General features: G+C 36.3%; 1 protein-coding gene and 1 non-coding gene across 2 annotated transcripts; one reads left to right on the top strand and one right to left on the bottom strand.

The window, feature by feature from the left end:
- Nucleotides 1-9,686: 9,686 nt before the first annotated feature.
- On the top strand, nucleotides 9,687-9,793 carry LOC146951381 (small nucleolar RNA R71). Its single transcript, XR_015029411.1, has one exon. It is a non-coding gene; the product is annotated as a small nucleolar RNA R71 (small nucleolar RNA).
- A 5,419-nt stretch (nucleotides 9,794-15,212) lies between these two features.
- On the bottom strand, nucleotides 15,213-16,661 carry IAA15 (indole-3-acetic acid inducible 15). The gene is made up of 5 exons (XM_085747349.1): nucleotides 16,344-16,661; nucleotides 16,042-16,229; nucleotides 15,775-15,892; nucleotides 15,516-15,580; nucleotides 15,213-15,403 (listed from the first exon to the last, which is right to left on the bottom strand). The coding sequence occupies exons 1-5, from the start codon at nucleotides 16,592-16,594 to the stop codon at nucleotides 15,360-15,362; spliced, it is 666 nt and encodes a 221-aa protein (XP_085603475.1). The 5' UTR covers nucleotides 16,595-16,661; the 3' UTR covers nucleotides 15,213-15,359.
- Between the last annotated feature and the right edge of the window lie 3,532 nt (nucleotides 16,662-20,193).

Raw genomic sequence — 20,193 nt, 5'->3', positions numbered from 1 at the left:
TGATTTTCTCTCATGTTCATGAACTAAACATGATTTTGTAGTAATGGATTTCAATACAAACTAAACCACTAATATATATCTTGCTAAAAGTACACACATGATTAATTCCCCATTTATTAAATATGATTTTTAAAGTCATGTATTTCAATCACAACAACAACATTAACTACATGCATGAACCATCAACATATCTTTCAAATAACATATTTTATCAAATAATATGTAAGAATAAATATTATATATGTTAGAAATACAAAGAGATTCTCAACTTTCTCGTTTATTACTTTATGTATTACTCCCTTCAATCATACATCAACACAAGAACAAAGAGAACTAGTAACAATACATGAAGGCAAATGTGATATGAAACTGTTACAAACATGTTCAGAATTGGTGTTGTTGCTGTCCGGATTACGTAATCCGGATTGCACCAGCACCATGGAAAAAATGGTGTTTAGAGGGTGTTCGGATTATGTAATCCGGAAACATCATGTAACACGTCCTATTTTTGAAGTTTCCGGATTACAAAATCCAAAAAAATCCGCAACTCCATTTTTCACCCTATAACAAAGGAAAACATTATTCCGGATTATGAAATCCGGAAACCTCAAGGACATTTTTGGAAAAAAAAACACAGGGCGCGCGATAATCTTATAGGGTGGGAAAAGTAATACTCATATCAATATCGAATAACACTATTACAAGGGTTCTATCAGAGCCCAAATTGAATTTATATTACGAAAATGTTACCCCAACACCCTTGTTTTGACATAGCCACCTCCTTGTTCTTCAAAATATTTTAATATTCAAACTATCCCTACTTATACTTGAAGAAATGTTGGTGGTCACAACCCCATAAAAATTATTTAGGCGCATGCACAAAATATCATATAAATTTAATTATTTTAAATATTAACTTCATTTAGTTTTTTCTTCTTCTACCTTTCTTTTTTGTATTTGTGCCTAAATGGTGCTCCTAACTCCTATAACCATACACAATTTTCTCTATACATTATACATTGCGTACGTTATACACACCTCTCCCTTCACTTTTTTTTCGTCTTCCATTTAAGTACCCCCATCCAATTCCAACTTCTTTAGTATGTATTATAAAGTGTTTTTTATATGTGGATTCTCTCCTTCACTTTTCTATCATTTCCTCTCCTAACTATATATATATCCTAAACTTTCTCTCTCTCTCTTGATTAGAAAAATAAAAATATAACTGAGAGATATTAAAAGAGACATAGAGGGCTATGAGAAGGACCGAGAGAAAAATGAAGGAGATGAAGAAATTTACCTCTTTTTTTTTGCCCCGAGATTTTACAAAAATCTAGTTTTTGTTAGAACAATTTCTCATAATAAGATTAATTTCTAGGTTGAATCTATGTGCTACGAACACATAATCTTCAAGAAAAAAATTCATCGTGACTTTTTTTTATTTTTTTTTACTATTTTAAGAGTAATAATTATGATCTTTGGCACTATAGCAAATCCATGAGCGGTCCCCATGATTCAACTTTCTGGTCCAACAATGAATGAAACCTAATAAATCATTGTTCGACTGATTGAGAAGGATTTTTTTTTAACTTTATTATCCCCAGTTTTAAAATAATTTTAATTTAGAGGAGTTTTAAAATAAAGACTGATTGAGAAGGATTTTTTTTAACTTTATTATCCCCAGTTTTAAAATAATTTCAATTTAGAGGAGTTTTAAAATAAATCTAGTTTTAAGATCAGACGATGTATAATATAATTTCTCTTAAACCTGAAACCCAAGCTTAAAATTTGAACCATCGATTTTGAATCAGACGATCGCAGTGCACACTCCCAAGAGTCCAATCAAGGCCAGTTCTAAGATTTTTGCTCTCTTGACGAATCAACAGAGTTGTGTCCTTTTAATTATTTGAATATATTTCTTCTTGCAATTTTTATTGCAAAATTTCATTCATAATCAAAGTTCTCTAAAAATATATTTCTAATAGAATTAATCAAAGTAAATTGAAAAAAAAAATATTTATATAGTATTAAGTACCAAATAAAAATAATAATTTTAATGTCTTTAAAAAATTGTTGTCCTGGTCAATCATCCCTTCTGCCCATGTTCAAGACTATCACAGAGTGATGAGAATGATTAGTTTCTATTGGTTACAAGCTCTTACTTGCTGAGCAAGTAATTGTCCATTAGGGTTTTATATACTATTGCATGCACATACTATGATATAGTGCTCCCTCTCTTATGTATATATACCTGATGTAATCATTTCTCAAAGAATAATAATCCTCTACTGTTCATTTTATCTTGCTTCCTAATATGGTATCACGCGCCTTCTCTCCACAAGAGAAAGGTTGTTACGATCCATAACGGTTTTGTAACCGTTTTTCTCCGCTGCATCTTCTTCTTCTCCGATCATCATTTTGATCGTTGATTCTTGCTTTTCCGGTGTTGATTCTTGTTTATCCACCGTGATTCTTACTTCTTGTGGTTGTTTCAACCTTGCTTCGCCATTATTTTTCACAATTTCACTTTTTCTTCATCTTCTTCATTGAAGCTTTTCATGCTCTGTTTTTCTGCAACTTGAAGCTTTCTCTGCATTTTCATGGCGCCTCGTAACTCTTCTCCTGATACTGAATCTGTTTACTTCGTTCATCCTAGTGAGAATCCTAATTCTCTTTCTATTACTCCTAAGCTCACTGGTTCCAATTACATTGCATGGAGCCGTACTGTTGAACGTGCTTTAGGAACGAAGAATAAACTCGGTTTCATCAATGGTACAATTCATGTGCCTGATGAAGAAGATTTGAATCGTTCAGCTTGGGAACGTTGTAATCATTTGGTGCAATCATTGCTCATCAATTCTGTTTCAGATTCAATTGCACCAACCGTTGTTTTTTGTGACACTGCTCTTGAGGTTTGGCTTGATTTGAAAGAGCGTTTTTCCAAGATAGATCGTATTCCTATTGCAAATTTGCGTTATTCTATTAACACTTTGAAACAAGGTGATAAAAGTGTTTTGGATTATTTCACTGAAATGAAATCCCTTTGGGAAGAACTTTCTTCACACAGACCTATTCCAAACTGTGTATGTGTTCATCAGTGTCGCTGTGTTGCTTCTAGAACTGCAAAGATTCATAGGAATGAAGATCAAATAATGCAGTTCCTTACTGGCTTAAATGACCAATTCTCAGTGGTTAGAACTCAAGTGTTGCTTCTTGATCCTCTTCCCTCTTTGAACAAAGTTTACTCTTTGGTTGTTCAAGAGGAGAGTAATCATGCTTCTATTCCTTCTTTGAGTGTCACTGATGACACCTCCATTCAAGTCAATGCTTCTGATACTAGAAGATCTCAAGGGCGTGGCAAGAGTTATTCACAAAACAAACCTTCTAGATATTGCACATTTTGCAATCGTACAAATCACACAGTTGATTTTTGCTATATGAAGCATGGATATCCCAATGTTAATAGAGGGCAGCCTCGTGCTAATGCTGCTTCTCAAGAAGATTCAGATGCTGGTGCTTCTTCTTCAACTGGTTCTGGTGCTTTTTCCAGTTCCAATCTCAGTTTCTCTCAAGAACAGTTGTCTCAACTTGTATCTCTGTTGTGATAGGGCCAAACCGCAAGTGCACGGCCTATCGAAGTAATAGTAGTAAGTAGAGTTATCGTTCCGCTAGGGAGTTGGTCAATCCAATTAGATTTTAGAAATTGATTAGAAGAGAAAGAAATAAGGAGTGGGAGAGTGCAGTTTTTGAAGGTAGATAACAATAATATTAAAAAGCCTTGGGATCATTGGTTCATCGTAATAACGAATCTTTTCACAAGCAAGCCTTAAACTTATAATTAAACGTTAATCCTAATTACTAAGGACAAGTTTCTCTTTAGCATATCACAGCTCCTCTCGAAGTCAGTGAGTGTATCCCTCCAACAACCACACCTATTCTCATGGGTGATTGCCTTTGGGACCCTTGAAGATCGAAACTTTATGTGTCCCAAGGTTTGCTAGACTATTCTCATGTTTCGCAAACCTTGTCTAAATTCACTTATTCGGATATCAAAGCTCCGCGTTCGCTTTATGAATTGATATCTGTGATGATGAATTAACCATTATCAAACCCTCCGCGTTCGCTTCCACAGTTTGATAATAATTAATTCATGTTAAAACGGTGAATTTAGATTAGGAATTAGGGTAACAATTAATTAGGGTTTAAGACTTGGCTTGATCCGGATTACGTCATTAGACTTATCCAACGATCCCAAGACAAAGAAGTCTACTCACTCATGTTCATCGTAGACATAGGGGAAGAAGAGAGAATGCGATAAAAGTAAATTGCAAAAGAAGAAAGTAAAACGAAATAAAGACTTTATTGAAATAGCAATTGAAATAAAACAAAGTAAAAGATGATTGTTTATGGTGGAGAGCTACTCTATTTATAGCTTTACAATCGACTTAGAAACTAAGCAACTAAAAGGGTAAAACAGTAAAGCTGCAACAGGGTAACTTGGGCCCGAAGAAAAAGCAGCAAAAGAGACTCCTGGAGGTGGCACGGCCGTGCCACATGTTGGCACTGGCCGTGCCAAGCTTCTGACTTGGTGGGAACATATTTTTGTCCCGTATCTTTGTATTCTTGCGCTGTATTTGCTCCAGTCCTCTTTCTTTTGCTCCAAGACACCTTCCACCATATATTTATTCCTAAAATAAAATAAAACATAATTTGAAGTAAAATATTCTAATATAAAATAAAATGCAATAAAACTAAATCAAATCTAAAATAAAACTAAACTAAATAAGGCAATAAATTATACTATCTATGACTCATCAAACTCCCCCACACTTGAATCTTTGCTTGTCCTCAAGCAAAAGGCAGCAAACATAGCAGCAACAAAGATTGATTTATGGCAATATTAAGAACATAAGTCTCAAAGAAAGGTTTTGTTCCAAGTACACTAATTACAATTTCAAATACTTCTCATGAACCTATTCTACCCAACATCAAGTCTCAAGTGAGTGTGTGTGTGCAGTCCAACCCTTTTATTGCTCCTGTATAAGATAGATATTATGAGGAATAGGTTCTATCCTTAGTGCTAAAGTAACCGAGAAAAGTCCTTTCTTCATTTCATATAAGAGTGATGGGAATTTGAGTCAAAATTAAATTAGATTTAACAATTAAGCACAAGGGGCTGCAGATGCTTAGGGGCTATCTATCCTCGTAGGGAGTCTTCTCGGATGTAATTGTCCTTTCCCCCTAGATTCAAAATCACCCTAAGTAGTGCTGCAAAATTATTGTTTGTTTCATCTCCGCGTAAGAAGTCTTTTTGGATGTAATTGTCCTTTCCCCCTAGCATTGATGGATTTGTTTCACTTTAGGTTCAAATTAGGGAGTCACCACCACAATTAGGAAGTTAGGGATTGTCCTTTCCCCCACATGTTGGTGCCATTCTCCCGCCCCATTTAACATTAACAATTTAATAAGAATATAACAATTAAGAACAGTTTGATTAATTTTCCCACACAAACTTATACTACTTTTACTCTTAAGACTTTAAAGGGTCTACGTTAACACTAAAGATAGAACGTGTTCCTTAAAATACCTATTCATACATTTGCTCAAGGATTGCAACCGGGTGCTTTTCTCATTGGAGAATTTTCACATTAAAACAGGATATGGGCATAGCAAGAACATAAGAAACACAAGAAACTACTTTTATGTACAAGAAACAACCTTTAGAGAAGAGACAAAACAAAAAATTTCATGCCATATTTACATTAAAAACAAGCTACTTAGTCATGCCTCTTGCTATAAAAACAAAATAAAAGAATAAAGTTCAAGGGAGTTTGGGAACACTACGACTCTAGACACTTTATTAGCCCCCCCCCCCCCCCCCCCCCCCCCCCCCCCCACACTTAGGGGAAGCATTGTCCTCAATGATTCAAAAGAAGAAGAAATTAAAAGAAGAAGAAGAAGAAGAATAGAAGGAGAAGAAAGAAGAAGATGAGTAGAAGAATGAGAGAGATAGGAAGAAGAAGAAGAGAATAGAGGAAGAGGAAAGCTCACATTTGTTTATTGAGGTCCATAAGGAGGACCTTGAAGTTGGAGGTGTTGCATCATCCGACGGAGCATCTCATTATTTTCATCATTGACACGGTTGCCCCTTTGAACTTCATTGCGAAGGCCGGAGATCTCAACACCTTGCCTTTGTTGCTCGGTGCTCATCCTCTCGATTTCATTGTGAATCCATGTCCATCTTTGGTTTTCATGAAGCTCACCGGTTTCATGGCCATGGTGCCCCTCTTCATGGTGCAAGTTAGCACCTTCTCCTTCATCATGGTGCAAGTTAGCACCTTCTCCCTCATCATCATCTTGCTCACCAAGAACCTGCACATCATTAACATACAACCAATTTTCTTCCACCTCGGTGGTAGTCCGAGATGGGTTAGGCAATAAAAACATGATTGGCACATTTAGCTTAAGTTGGTAATGGAGGGGTGGACGGTGTTTGATGAAATTCATAGCAATAAGGGTCTCTATGTTAAGCCTATTGTTTCCCTCAATTGGTTTGATCCCCTCATCTTCACCCACTCCAAAACACCTAGCTATATATGTAATGATGCCACCCACCACTATGTCTCCTCTACCGGCCGGTCTAGTACCGACAAAGTCTAGGTGATCAATCAAATAAAAACAGGTATTGACGGGGTGGTTGTGGAGCATTGCCCATAGCATGAACAATTCATCGGTTCTAGTGTTTCCTAGCTCGGTTCTACCCCAAATAGTGCAAGCCATTACCCTCTGAAGGTACCTAAGTACGGGGTTGTGAATATTGCTAGCTTTGTTCGCCCTAGGGACGTATTTGTTAAGACCGGTGATTTGTTTCCAAAAGGCAGATGGGTCATAGTTAGCCGGTTTTAGACTAGGATCCCAATGATCATGAATATATCCTTCATTTGCAAAACCTAAGGCTTCACAAAAGTGCTGAAGTGACATGTCATAATCAATAATCATTAACCGGAAAACAACTCTATGGTTAGGGTTATCATAATCCAACTTATCTTTGGTAAAATCTATTGAGCTCAAGAATTCATAAGTGAAATTTTCATAACCCCACATAGGTTTCAGCAAATCAGTCCAACCTAACTTTCCTATCAACCTAGAAACATCATCAAACAGCTCTAGCACATCTAAAGTGTTGGGATCAGGATAACGAGAAGGATGCAAGTGTTTAGAGATGAGATTTTTATACCTGTCCCTTTGCTTGTTATTTTTGAACTGGATCCCATGATTCTTCACTTGAGCTTGCTTCTTTGGGGGAGGTCCTCCTTGAGAGCTTGCTGGTTCTTTACCACTTCTTCTTGAAGCCATTGACCCTTGTTGGAATTGGTTTTGAAGGTTTAGGGTTGGGGAGGATTTTTGGTGGAAAGGATTGGTTTAGGGTTGGGGTTGATGTTTGAGGAAGGTTTGTTGGTTTGGATGTGTAGTTTGGTGAAGGTTTTGTGGTGTTTGGGTTAGGTTTTGAAAGATTAGGGTTTTGGTGAATTATGGGTTTGAATGGATGAAAGATGTTTTTGATTGATGGTCTTTGTTTTGGGTGAAGTTTGTGGTTGATTGGTGAAAGAATGGAGTGATTTGGTTAAGAATTGAGGGAGATATGAGGGTTTGAAGTTTTGAAGGTTATGGAGGTTTAGAGAGAAGTTTGAAGGTAGAGAGAGTTTTGTGGTTTGAGAATGAATGGGGAAGAAGAAGAAAAGTTATGTTTATAGTGGCTAGAACACAGACACGGCCGTGCCACCTATTGGCACGGGCCGTGCCATCTTTCTGTTGCTTTGGCCATTTTTTTTTTCTTCAAATACCTGGCACGGCCGTGCCATACTTAGCACGGGCCGTGCCACCTCTCTGGTCACAGGGCTTCAAATTTTTTTTCAATTTCTTGATTTTCTTCAAATCAAACTTGGACAATTACCTACAAAAGAACTTAAAACAAAGAAAAACAAAACAAAAGCAATTAAATGCGTGGGTTGCCTCCCACGAAGCGCTCTTTTAATGTCATTAGCTTGACGGTTAGAAAGAGTCCTTAGAATGGATCAAAGATATCATATTGTGTAGATGACGCTATAAAACGTTCTTTCACAACATGATCGTTAAGCATGCAACAAGAGTAAAGCGCGGGACCTTTCATAACGTTTTCCAACTCAAATCCTACCATCTTATCACTCACTTGAAATATTATCCTACCAAGTTTAACATCAATTAGGGCTCCCGCAGTTGCGAGGAAAGGTCTACCTAGGATTATGGGGACGTCATCGTCCTCTTCAATGTCAACGACTACAAAATCAGTGGGGATGTATATCCCCTCTATCTTAACGGGTATGTCCTCGACAAATCCTACAAGTTTCATGGTAGAACGATCAGCTAGCTTTAGTTCCATTTCGGTAGGTTTCAACTCTCCAATCCCTATCCTTTTAAGAAGAGACAAAGGCAGCAAACTAACATTAGCTCCTAAGTCACATAAGGCTTTGTTTATGGTTTCATTTCCAATTTCACATGGTATGGCAAAGCTACCTGGATCTCTAAGCTCAGGGGGTGCTTCTTGGATGATTGCACTAGTTTCCTTAGCCAAGGCTATTGTCTCATTATGCTCTATAGCCCTTTTCTTTGAAAAAATTTCCTTTAAAATCTTGGCATATAGAGGCATCCTAGACAAAGCTTCAGCAAAGGGAAGTTTAATGCAAATCTTCCTAAGTATGTTAACAAATTTTTCAAACTTACCCTCTAGTTTAAGCTTTTCAGGATTTAAGGGGGATGGAGTTTTGTTTTCTTCAAGTGGTTTAGCTTCTTCTATCACGACTTTATCACCTAAGGGCTTGACATTTTCTTTCCCAATGTTTTTAACCTTAGCAAAAGTTTCGCCTAACTTACTACCCCTAAAAGATATGACATTAACTTGGGCTTTGGGGTTGGCTTCGGTTTGACCAGGAAAGACTCCCAGTGTTTGGGAAGATGTAGCCACTTGTTGGGCTATTTGGGCGATTTGTGTTTCAAGCATTTTAGAGTGAGTAGCAATAGAATCAACCTTGGTATTGAGTTTTGAAAGAGAATCATTCAGAAATCCAATTTGGTTTTTGAGTTCTTGAAGTTGTTTGTTTTGGTTGGCAATAGAGTTTTCCAACAAAATTTCCAAATTGGATTTCTGAGTGAATCTTTGGTTGTTTGCATAACCGGGTGGTGCTACTTGTCCATAGGGATTTTGGTTTTTATAAAAATTTTGATTTTGACGCATCCCTTGGTTGTATTGAGCATAATTCATTTGCTCAACACCATTAATAGCACTACCTAGTTGGCAATCAACACCAGCATGACCGGTTATACCACATATTTCACAAGAAGGAGTAGAAGCAGAATTGATAGCACTAACATTGAGTTTTTCAAGTTTTTCGGTTAGTGTATCAATTTTAGAAGCAAGGTGATCATAGTTAGAGACTTCGTGTATACCTGCCTCCTTTTTGGAGGGTGAAGAACTAGAGATGGCTCTCTCGTCGGTCCATTTGTAATGATTCTGAGCCATGTCTTCAATTAGGGCATACGCCTCCGTGTAGTTCTTGTTCATAAGTGCTCCACCTGCAGCTGCATCAACAGACATCTTAGTGGTATAAGACAAGCCATTATAAAAAGTGTGGACTACAAGCCACTTCTCTAGGCCATGGTGGGGACAAAGTCTTAGCATTTCTTTGAAACGCTCCCACGCATCATAGAGAGATTCCCCATCTTTTTGGTTGAACCGCGTGATTTGGTCTCTAAGTTTAGCGGTTTTAGATGGTGGAAAGAAACGGGCAAGGAATGCTTGCCTCATCTGATCCCATGAAGTAATGGAACCGACTTCGAGGGAATGGAACCAAGCGCTAGCTCTATCCCTTAAGGAAAAGGGAAAGAGATGAAGTCTTACGGCCTCTTGGTTCTCCTTCATGGTTCCACTAATTCGTAGGAAAACAGAGATGTGAAGATTGGGATCCTCAGTGGGGGATCCCGAGAATTGGTTTTGCTGCACCAAGTTAAGTAGGGCAGGCTTGATTTCAAAGTTGTCATCCTCAACCGTTGGGTACACAATAACAGCTTGTGGCTCAGCCGTAGACGGCGTTGCATACTCTTTGAGAGTGCGATTGGCCATGGCGGTGTTATTTTGTGCTGCTCTCCTCCTTCTATGTAAGAACCTTTCGATCTCGGGTATGAATACCGCTTGATTTCTAGTTCTTCGCATACAAGGTTGAGAACCCAAGAAGTTAACGATAACAGAAAAATAAAAAGTTAAAAAAAAAAAAAAGAGAAAGAAGAGAGAATTCTAATCACTTAGAAAAAGCTAATTAAATTAGTTAACTCCCCGGCAACGGCGCCAAAAACTTGATAAGGCCAAACCGCAAGTGCACGGCCTATCGAAGTAATAGTAGTAAGTAGAGTTATCGTTCCGCTAGGGAGTTGGTCAATCCAATTAGCTTTTAGAAATTGATTAGAAGAGAAAGAAATAAGGAGTGGGAGAGTGCAGTTTTTGAAGGTAGATAACAATAATATTAAAAAGCCTTGGGATCATTGGTTCATCGTAATAACGAATCTTTTCACAAGCAAGCCTTAAACTTATAATTAAACGTTAATCCTAATTACTAAGGACAAATTTCTCTTTAGCATATCACAGCTCCTCTCGAAGTCAGTGAGTGTATCCCTCCAACAACCACACCTATTCTCATGGGTGATTGCCTTTGGGACCCTTGAAGATCGAAACTTTATGTGTCCCAAGGTTTGCTAGACTATTCTCATGTTTCGCAAACCTTGTCTAAATTCACTTATTCGGATATCAAAGCTCCGCGTTCGCTTTATGAATTGATATCTGTGATGATGAATTAACCATTATCAAACCCTCCGCGTTCGCTTCCACAGTTTGATAATAATTAATTCATGTTAAAACGGTGAATTTAGATTAGGAATTAGGGTAACAATTAATTAGGGTTTAAGACTTGGCTTGATCCGGATTACGTCATTAGACTTATCCAACGATCCCAAGACAAAGAAGTCTACTCACTCATGTTCATCGTAGACATGGGGGAAGAAGAGAGAATGCGATAAAAGTAAATTGCAAAAGAAGAAAGTAAAACGAAATAAAGACTTTATTGAAATAGCAATTGAAATAAAACAAAGTAAAAGATGATTGTTTATGGTGGAGAGCTACTCTATTTATAGCTTTACAATCGACTTAGAAACTAAGAAACTAAAAGGGTAAAACAGTAAAGCTACAACAGAGTAACTTGGGCCCGAAGAAAAAGCAGCAAAAGAGACTCCTGGAGGTGGCACGGCCGTGCCACATGTTGGCACTGGCCGTGCCACATGTTGGCACTGGCCGTGCCAAGCTTCTGACTTGGTGGGAACATATTTTTGTCCCGTATCTTCGTATTCTTGCGCTGTATTTGCTCCAGTCCTCTTTCTTTTGCTCCAAGACACCTTCCACCATATATTTATTCCTAAAATAAAATAAAACATAATTTGAAGTAAAATATTCTAATATAAAATAAAATGCAATAAAACTAAATCAAATCTAAAATAAAACTAAACTAAATAAGGCAATAAATTATACTATCTATGACTCATCATGCTGCAGCAATCAAACTTAGTTGTTCCTGCATCCTCCACTCCTCAAGCAACTTCCAATCATATTGCAGCTGGTCCTCTTCTTTCCACCAGTGTTTCAGCTACTGAATCTTCTGCAGGTATACCTGTATCTCTTCCTTTATCTTCTTCACAAAAACCTTCATTTTGGCTTGTTGATTCAGGTGCCAATGAGCACATATGTTGTGATTCTACTTGTTTTACCTCATTTTATAAGATTAAACCTGTTCATGTTTCCCTACCTAATGGTAATATTGTTTTAGTTCACTATGCTGGAACAGTTGAATTTAACTCTAAATTCTATCTTAATCATGTCCTTTATTCTCCTCATTTTTTGCTCAATCTCATTTCTGTTGCCAAACTATGTGAGTCATTAACTTGTTTCTTTCATTTCTCCATTGATAAATGTCTCATACAGGACCAACAATCTTTGAAGATGATTGGTTTGGCTAAACAAATGGATGGTTTATACAAGTTCTATCCATCTAGCAAAGAATGCAATTTAGAGTTTTCTAGCCATAAGACTGTTTCTTGTAATGCTGTTTTACCTTCCCATTGTAATAAATCCCCTTCCTTTGTTCCTAATAATGCCTTATGGCACTTCAGATTAGGGCACTTGTCTTCAAAAAGACAACAAACTATGTCTCTATTGTATCCTTCTATCAAAATTGCTAATAATAAAGATGCTTGTGATTTGTGTCATTTTGCAAAACATAAGCATTTACCCTTTCCTGCAAGTAGTTCTCATGCTTCAAATTGTTTTGATCTTATTCATCTTGACATATGGGGACCTATTTCTACTGCATCTGTTCATGGACATAGATATTTTTTAACTATTCTTGATGATCACAGTAGATTTCTCTGGATCATTCTCCTTAAAACCAAATCTGAAGTTTCTTCTCATGTTAAAAATTTTGTCACTATGATTCAAAACCATTTTCATGTTACTCCCAAAGTCTTGAGAACTGATAATGGCCCTGAATTCCTATTGTCTTCCTTTTATTCCTCCCATGGCATTGTTCATCAAAAGTCATGTGTTGAGACTCCTGAACAAAATGGTCGTGTTGAAAGAAAACATCAACATATTCTTAATGTTGGTAGAGCTTTGCTTTATCAATCCAAGTTACCTCCTTCATATTGGTCATATGCCATTCAACATGTTGTTTTTCTTATCAATAGAGTCCCTACACCTACTCTTCAAAACCAATCTCCATATTTTGTTCTTCATAATAAAGTTCCTAATGTCTCTCTTTTCAAAGTTTTTGGTTGTTTGTGTTACTCTTCAACTTTGCATTCTCACAGAACTAAACTAAACCCTAGAGCCAGAAAATCTGTCTTCATTGGCTATCAGTCAGGTTATAAGGGTTTCACACTTTTTGACCTCAATTCTAGAGAAATTTTCATCTCTAGACATGTTACCTTTCATGAAAATTATCTCCCTTATCCCCATACTCCTTCTTCCACATCTCCTGATTGGCAATATTATTCTCACTTTCATTCTTCATCTGACAATTCATCTGTTCCTCCTACTTTACATTCTCCACCTATTATAGATGACATCATTGATCAATCTTCCTCCTCTCCTGTACCTCCATCTTCTCCACATACTATACCACCTATTATTCCTAGACATTCATCTAGACATGTTAATACTCCTGCCTATCTTCAGGACTATATATGCAATAGCATTCATGCCTCTACTTACCCTATTACCAATTATATTTCTCATCATCATTTATCTGACAGTCACTCTTCTTTTGTCATGTCTTTGCATACTCAAACTGAGCCCAAAACATATGCTGAAGCAAGTAAGCTTGATTGCTGGAGACAGGCCATGCAAGTTGAACTTCAAGCTCTTGAGAAAACTGGAACTTGGAAACCGCTGGATCTGCCACCCAATGTGAAGCCAATTGGTTGTAGATGGATCTACAAGGTGAAATTTCATGCTGATGACACTGTTGAAAGATACAAGGCAAGGTTGGTGGCCAAGGGTTACAATCAAATTGAGGGCCTAGATTACTTTGATACTTACTCTCCAGTTGCCAAACTCACCACTGTCAGACTTGTCATTGCTTTGGCATCTATTCATAGTTGGCACATTCATCAACTTGATGTCAATACTGCCTTTTTACATGGAGATTTACAGGAAGATGTGTATATGGTGATTCCTCCTGGTGTTAAATCCAATAAACCAAATCAGGTTTGCAAGCTCACCAAATCTTTATATGGTTTAAAGCAAGCAAGTAGAAAGTGGTATGAAAAGTTGACTTCTGTCCTTTATGATCAACACTATACTCAAGCAGCATCTGATCACTCTCTTTTTGTTAAGAAAACTCCCACTTCCTTCACCATTCTTCTGGTTTATGTTGATGATATCCTTCTAGCAGGCAATTCACTCACTGAGTTTGCTCACATCAAGTCTATCTTAGATTCCTTATTCACCATTAAAGATTTAGGCTTGTTAAAATACTTTCTAGGCATTGAAGTTGCTCATTCCAAGCTTGGTATTTCACTTTGTCAAAGAAAGTATTGCCTGGATTTACTTGATGATATTGATTGCTTGGGATCCAAGCCTCTATCCACTCCATCTGATTCATCAGTAAAGTTACATTCAGATTCCAGTGCACCTTTTGAAGATGTTCCTGCTTACAGAAGATTAGTTGGGAGATTACTTTATCTTAATAACACAAGACCTGATATTACATTCATCACTCAACAATTGAGTCAGTTCTTGTCAAAACCTACACAGGCTCATCATTCAGCAGCTCTCAGGGTTCTTAAATACCTGAAGGGATGTCCTGGTAAAGGTTTGTTCTTTCCCAGAAGTTCTTCCATCATTTTACAAGGTTATTCAGATGCAGATTGGGCTGGATGTCTTGACACCAGAAGATCTATTTCTGGTCAGTGTTTCTTCTTAGGTAGTTCTCTCATTTCTTGGAGAACCAAGAAGCAAATCAATGTGTCCAGATCTTCTTTAGAAGCTGAGTATAGAGCTTTAGCATCTGCCACTTGTGAGCTTCAGTGGATACTTTATCTGCTCAAAGATTTGCACATCACATGCAACAAACTACCAGTCTTATATTGTGATAATCATAGTGCTATTCATATAGCAGCTAACCCTGTCTTTCATGAACGCACCAAACACCTTTAAATTGATTGCCATCTGATTAGAGAAAAGTTGCAATCAGGTGTACTCAAACTGCTGCCAGTTTCCTCTCAAGATCAAGTGGCTGATTTTTTCACTAAGGCATTGCTTCCCAAGACTTTTACACTTCTTTTATCCAAGTTAGGGTTGATCAACATTTATCAACCTCCAACTTGTGGGGGGCTATCACAGAGTGATGAGAATGATTAGTTTCTATTGGTTACAAGCTCTTACTTGCTGAGCAAGTAATTGTCCATTAGGGTTTTATATACTATTGCATGCACATACTATGATATAGTGCTCCCTCTCTTATGTATATATACCTGATGTAATCATTTCTCAAAGAATAATAATCCTCTATTGTTCATTTTATCTTGCTTCCTAATAAAGACCACCCCTGGTTCCAACTGCACCCAAACCCGGTCCATTTTATAGCTAGAGTCTTTTATATAGCGATGATCATAATGTGGAGTAGTACATGCTTTTTTTAATTGGAGCTTGTACACTTTGAAAGGTATCCTAGCTAGAATATAAAATATTAACAAATGTTTATAAACTAAGATCATTAATCACACTAGCTATAATTATTCTTCTCACTGGAGGCCGTACATCTGGAACCTGCAACAATATTAGTAAATCAGGGGGTCAAGAACCAAACTTATGATATCAATCAATCCTATAATTATATTGTGTATAAAAACAATAGCTAGTAAATAAAAAATGTACCAACCAAAATCAATATTGTCCTCCGAGCTAATCATAAGCCTTATCCTCTTACATGATTCAACAAACATCCTAGAGGAAAGAAAGAAAAAAAAAAAAAAAACAAAGAAATGAATATAAATAGATCGAAACATGTTGTATAGTATTGTATGAAATTTGATGAATATATACTCTAAGGTTTCAAAATGTAAAAAATATATAGTTTTATAAGAAAAAAAACTAAAATAATAACTAGCTGTAGATGGAATATATATATATGAACTTACTTCCAGGGTGCATCCCCAAGCAACATCCAGTCACCATCTTTATCTTCGTATGTAGCCATGTATTCATTCCTATTTTTTCTAGAATCCATGAATTTCTTCTCATTCATCAAATCATTACCTGCAATAATTAATGATAGTTGGCATAAAAAAAAGAGTAAATTACTCCCATAACACACAACATATATGTAGAATACATTTATGAAACATAAAAATAACATGGACACAACACAATATATCATTGTACGTTCATGATGAATGAATACGTACGTATATTGAAGCAATTAGTAGCAAACATGGTATTCAATGCAGTGAAGAGATGATCATAACTTTCATAAACTTCAAGATCCACTTTTCTTAGATATGGAGCTCCATCAACCGCAACTTTCACGTACTTGCAACTACTACCAATATTTTTCCTACTTGCCCTCACCGGTGGCCATCCCACCACATGTTCCCTGCATGCACCCAACTTTACATTAATTAATTTTTTTCATACTTAAATAACAATAATTCATTAAAAATCAAATTCGTCCTAGCTAACTAGCTAGCTATATATGTACGGTTCTTACTTTGATGTTGTTGGGAATTTAGTGGTATTATTAGAATTTAGTGAATTATGATGATGAGAAGTACTAGAAGTTGAGGTGGCAATTAGATGAAGATCAAGGTGAGTGTGAGAGAAGCTACGTTTTATGCCTGCAGTTTTGGTACTACTACCGGGAAGACCAAGGGTAAGCTCAGTCTCCTGAATAATATTCATCTTATTATTCGTACATTCAATGGAACTGTGGAAGTTGCTACCACTCATTTGTGATGACATTGTATATATAACTCAATGTGGTTACGGTGCAGTTTAATAATTTCAACGTTCAAAGTTGTGTATATTAGGCTTTGAGAGAGAGATATTAGAGTCATGTGCATGTTGACCATACCAAACATGACACGTAGTATATGTTAAATACCGGCTTCGATTCTTCCACGTGTACGTACGTCCATTAATGACTGAACGGACATAATCATTCTCATTTCATCCTCGTGTGTTCTAGTTGTTTGGTCCCTCTCTAACTTTTGCAGCCTCGTTTATTTATAATGTACTCCCTCCGGCCACATTTATAAGCATAAAAACACTTTTTATATGCATTCAATACTTAATGTATTTGGTCAATATATAGACCAAATACATTATGTATTCAATGAACCTAAAAAGTGCATTTTTGCTTATAAATGTGACCGGATTGAGTATTTATTTAAGATGAACATTTTACTATTTTAGAACACTAAACTCATAATTTGTCCTTGTTAGAAGAAGTCAGCAGCAACGATTGCAATGTGAGTTGGGGGTTCGAGCCGGGTGACACTCCAATTATCAAGTCAGTAGGAGAACAAAGAGCGAAAGGTTTAAGGATTGATAATTTGCTCTTTATAATGAGGATGAAATCTTTTATAGATGTGAACGAGGAGCCTCGCAATGTTGTTACGATCGACGCTCAACAATGGTATAACAACATTTGTTAGGAGCCTTCGACGGTTACCGAATCAGAGAATCTAATGTTAACCGTTCATGTATATTCAAAGTATATTAGGTTGGCATTGTTGTGATCTGGCCTAACGTATTTGGTCTTAGATAGGAGGAAGAATGATACTTTTGTGTCATAGTTGTACTTGGATCTCTGTGACTGAGCTTATGTTCGACATAAAAATGTCAAACATAGCTCTTTGGACGCTTCGGAAGAGACTTTTGTTGACTATCGTCAATGAAAGTTAGTGTTTGGTAGTTGACTCGTATCCTGTAAAGACGTGGGTTAAACCCCTAATGCTCGGTGTTAAACAGGGATTGTAACTTTTCAGTTAGACATAGCCATTATTTCCCTACCCCTCTTAGAGAGCATCCATAATATGAAGTTAATTTCTTGTTAAAATGTTTAAGTGGATCTTGTATGTACATGTACACCTTATTTATAATTTGAGTCTAACTAACAAATGACTTAAGGACATTATTAAAATACGCATAAAAATAAATTTTGTTTTGAAAATACAAGTCAAATATATATAAAAGTCATAATTGCACAATTTATAATAAAAAAATTAATATTTTTAAATGTTTAAACAATAATAGAACATTTGTTAGCATTCTCCTTATAATTTTTACCATTGGCACCTAATAATAAACACTCAATTAACTAAGTATATATAGTTTCAATTATGCAATGAAATGAAATGAAATGAACTTATTATACAACTAGAATCAACTAGTACATCTTACGTACACTAGTTTCTCAAAGTCTAAAACAACTTGGTGAGTGAAAGAAACAAAGGAAGAGAGATAGAGGGGGAAATAATAGTAGCATTGGAAGGGGCAGGACAGGAGAGACCCACATGTTTGAGTATATAGAAATAAAGGTCAAGTTAAGACGAAGTCCGTGTGGTTGTAGACAACTCATTAGTTTCAGGTAGCTATGTCCCCCCACCTACACATGTGACATTGTTTCTTTGTCGATTACTTCCTTCCCAAATTGGACTTCGGCCTCAGCCCCTTGGATATTTCCACCTTCGTCCTTGCTTGCGGACCAGCTTCTGTTTTTTGTGTTTAATTTTTTTTTTTATAACTACTAGGTTTAACAAAAACTCAAATACTTTTATGTAGCACTGCCATTTTTCCTTTTGTTTTCAACAAGTGCCCTGATTAAACTCACATGAGTTGATCTAATGGCAGAAACTTTGAGATTTTGAAGTATACTCTTCTCAAAGTCTCACGTTTGCGGCCTTATCCTAATTCGAGTGTCGAGATCGAGACCTTATCTTAATTCTATTGTTACAATCATGGTATCCAAATTCATGACTAACAAGTAACTAACTTTTACATCTCTGATAACCTCCCAATACCCATTTGTTAGCATGAAACAAAGTTTAACGACATACGTGGCCATGATTTCCACTCACAATTATACCACCCCACCTTCCTTTATTCCGCCAAATCCTGAACTTGTACCTCCCAGCGTGTCAAACGTCTTCCTTCATCCAACGGCGAAGCTAGAGAACTTTTTACGAGGGGGACAAATACAAATAATTTGTTTAGGCAAAAGAAAACTTATATATTTTAAATATTATATATATTAAATTTAAACGTTAAATATGTTTAATCTCTATAAAGCTAGACTTTGAAACGTTAAATATGTTTAATCTCTATAAAGCTAGACTTTGAGAAGTCAAATATATTCATAATTGAATATTTGCTAAATAGACTGACAATTTCTTTTTCAACGTATCTTAAAAAATAAATCAACGTAGACAAATAAGCTATTTGCGTTAAACTGTCGTCTATTATGTATGATTATTGATAATTTTTATTGCTAAAAATGATTTCTCTATAGTTGTTGTAGAGACCAAAATGTCAAAATAAGATAAATAAGTTATTATTAATCAAGTAATAATTTTTTAACCTTTTGATTTATGCTAATTTTTTGCAAATGAATTTGTTTGAGGTAGCTAAAAAATTATTAGTGGGGTAGCTAGCCATATCCATATTCCTAATGATTCAATAGAAATAATTTTTTTGGCTACCCCATCCTTTCAAAGGGATTCGCCCCTGCCTTCGTCGGAATCCGTGGGTGTTAGTGTCGTACTATATATATAGCAATCCGGAAAATACTTGGATGACATAATGTCACCGTGACATTAAATCTGGGTCACACAAATGTACTCATGAATGTGTTGTGTGGCCCAGATGCAAATGACAATGTGTGTTGTGTGACCCAGATTTAATGTCACGATGACATTATGTCACCCAAGTGCTGTCCTAGCAATCCCTACATACAAAACAAGAGTCTTGGTCAAAATATTAAAATGATGTTCGTGGATTATGATGTATCCCATTCTTCACATGATCTTTTTGTCCACACCATTCTTCGTACATGATGAAAATCATCAAAGTAAAAAATTAGTAGAAATCATCCATTATGGAAGAGAAAACTTAATAGATAATTATGTCAATTGTATTGTTCTTGCAACATCATTCACGTTTTGAATAAAATTTTCCCTGATTTATGGACATTACGCTTGAATTTTATGTACCTTTCAAGAAAGCAAATCATACACTTAATTTTATGTACCAAGTTCCACATATTGATAAAAAAAAATGCTTTGAATACTTGAAATGTGTGAATCATAGATCGAATTCCCTCATCAATTAAGTCATTTTACACATTTCAAGTATTCAAAGCATTTTTTTATCAGTCCATCCAGAATCACAATTGGGTCCACTAACCTATCCAGCCCATTTTAACGACCCGTGCCAACGGGCAGGGGTGGCCTTGAGGGTGGACGGAAAGGACGGCAGCTCAGGGCACCATTTTATAACAGCTACCAAAATTATTATTTTTATTTAGTAGTTAGTATTAAGTAGATATATTTCTTTTTAAC

Source organism: Medicago sativa, chromosome 2 (assembly GCF_051527215.1).
Source record: "Medicago sativa cultivar Bolivia chromosome 2, Bolivia_mono, whole genome shotgun sequence".
NCBI classification, from domain to species: Eukaryota; Viridiplantae; Streptophyta; class Magnoliopsida; order Fabales; family Fabaceae; genus Medicago; species Medicago sativa.
The sequence above is the reverse complement of the archived record's forward strand: the minus strand, read 5'-3'. Positions and strand labels throughout refer to the sequence as shown.

Excerpts from the sequence above, each read along its gene's own strand:
- IAA15 (XM_085747349.1), bottom strand. The coding sequence starts at position 16,594 with ATGTCATCACAAATGAGTGGTAGCAACTTCCACAGTTCCATTGAATGT. Across the intron at positions 15,581-15,774 it reads CTTGGGGATGCACCCTGGAA|GATGTTTGTTGAATCATGTA; the intron begins GTAAGTTCATAT and ends TCTTTCCTCTAG. Across the intron at positions 15,404-15,515 it reads GGAGGACAATATTGATTTTG|GTTCCAGATGTACGGCCTCC; the intron begins GTTGGTACATTT and ends ATATTGTTGCAG.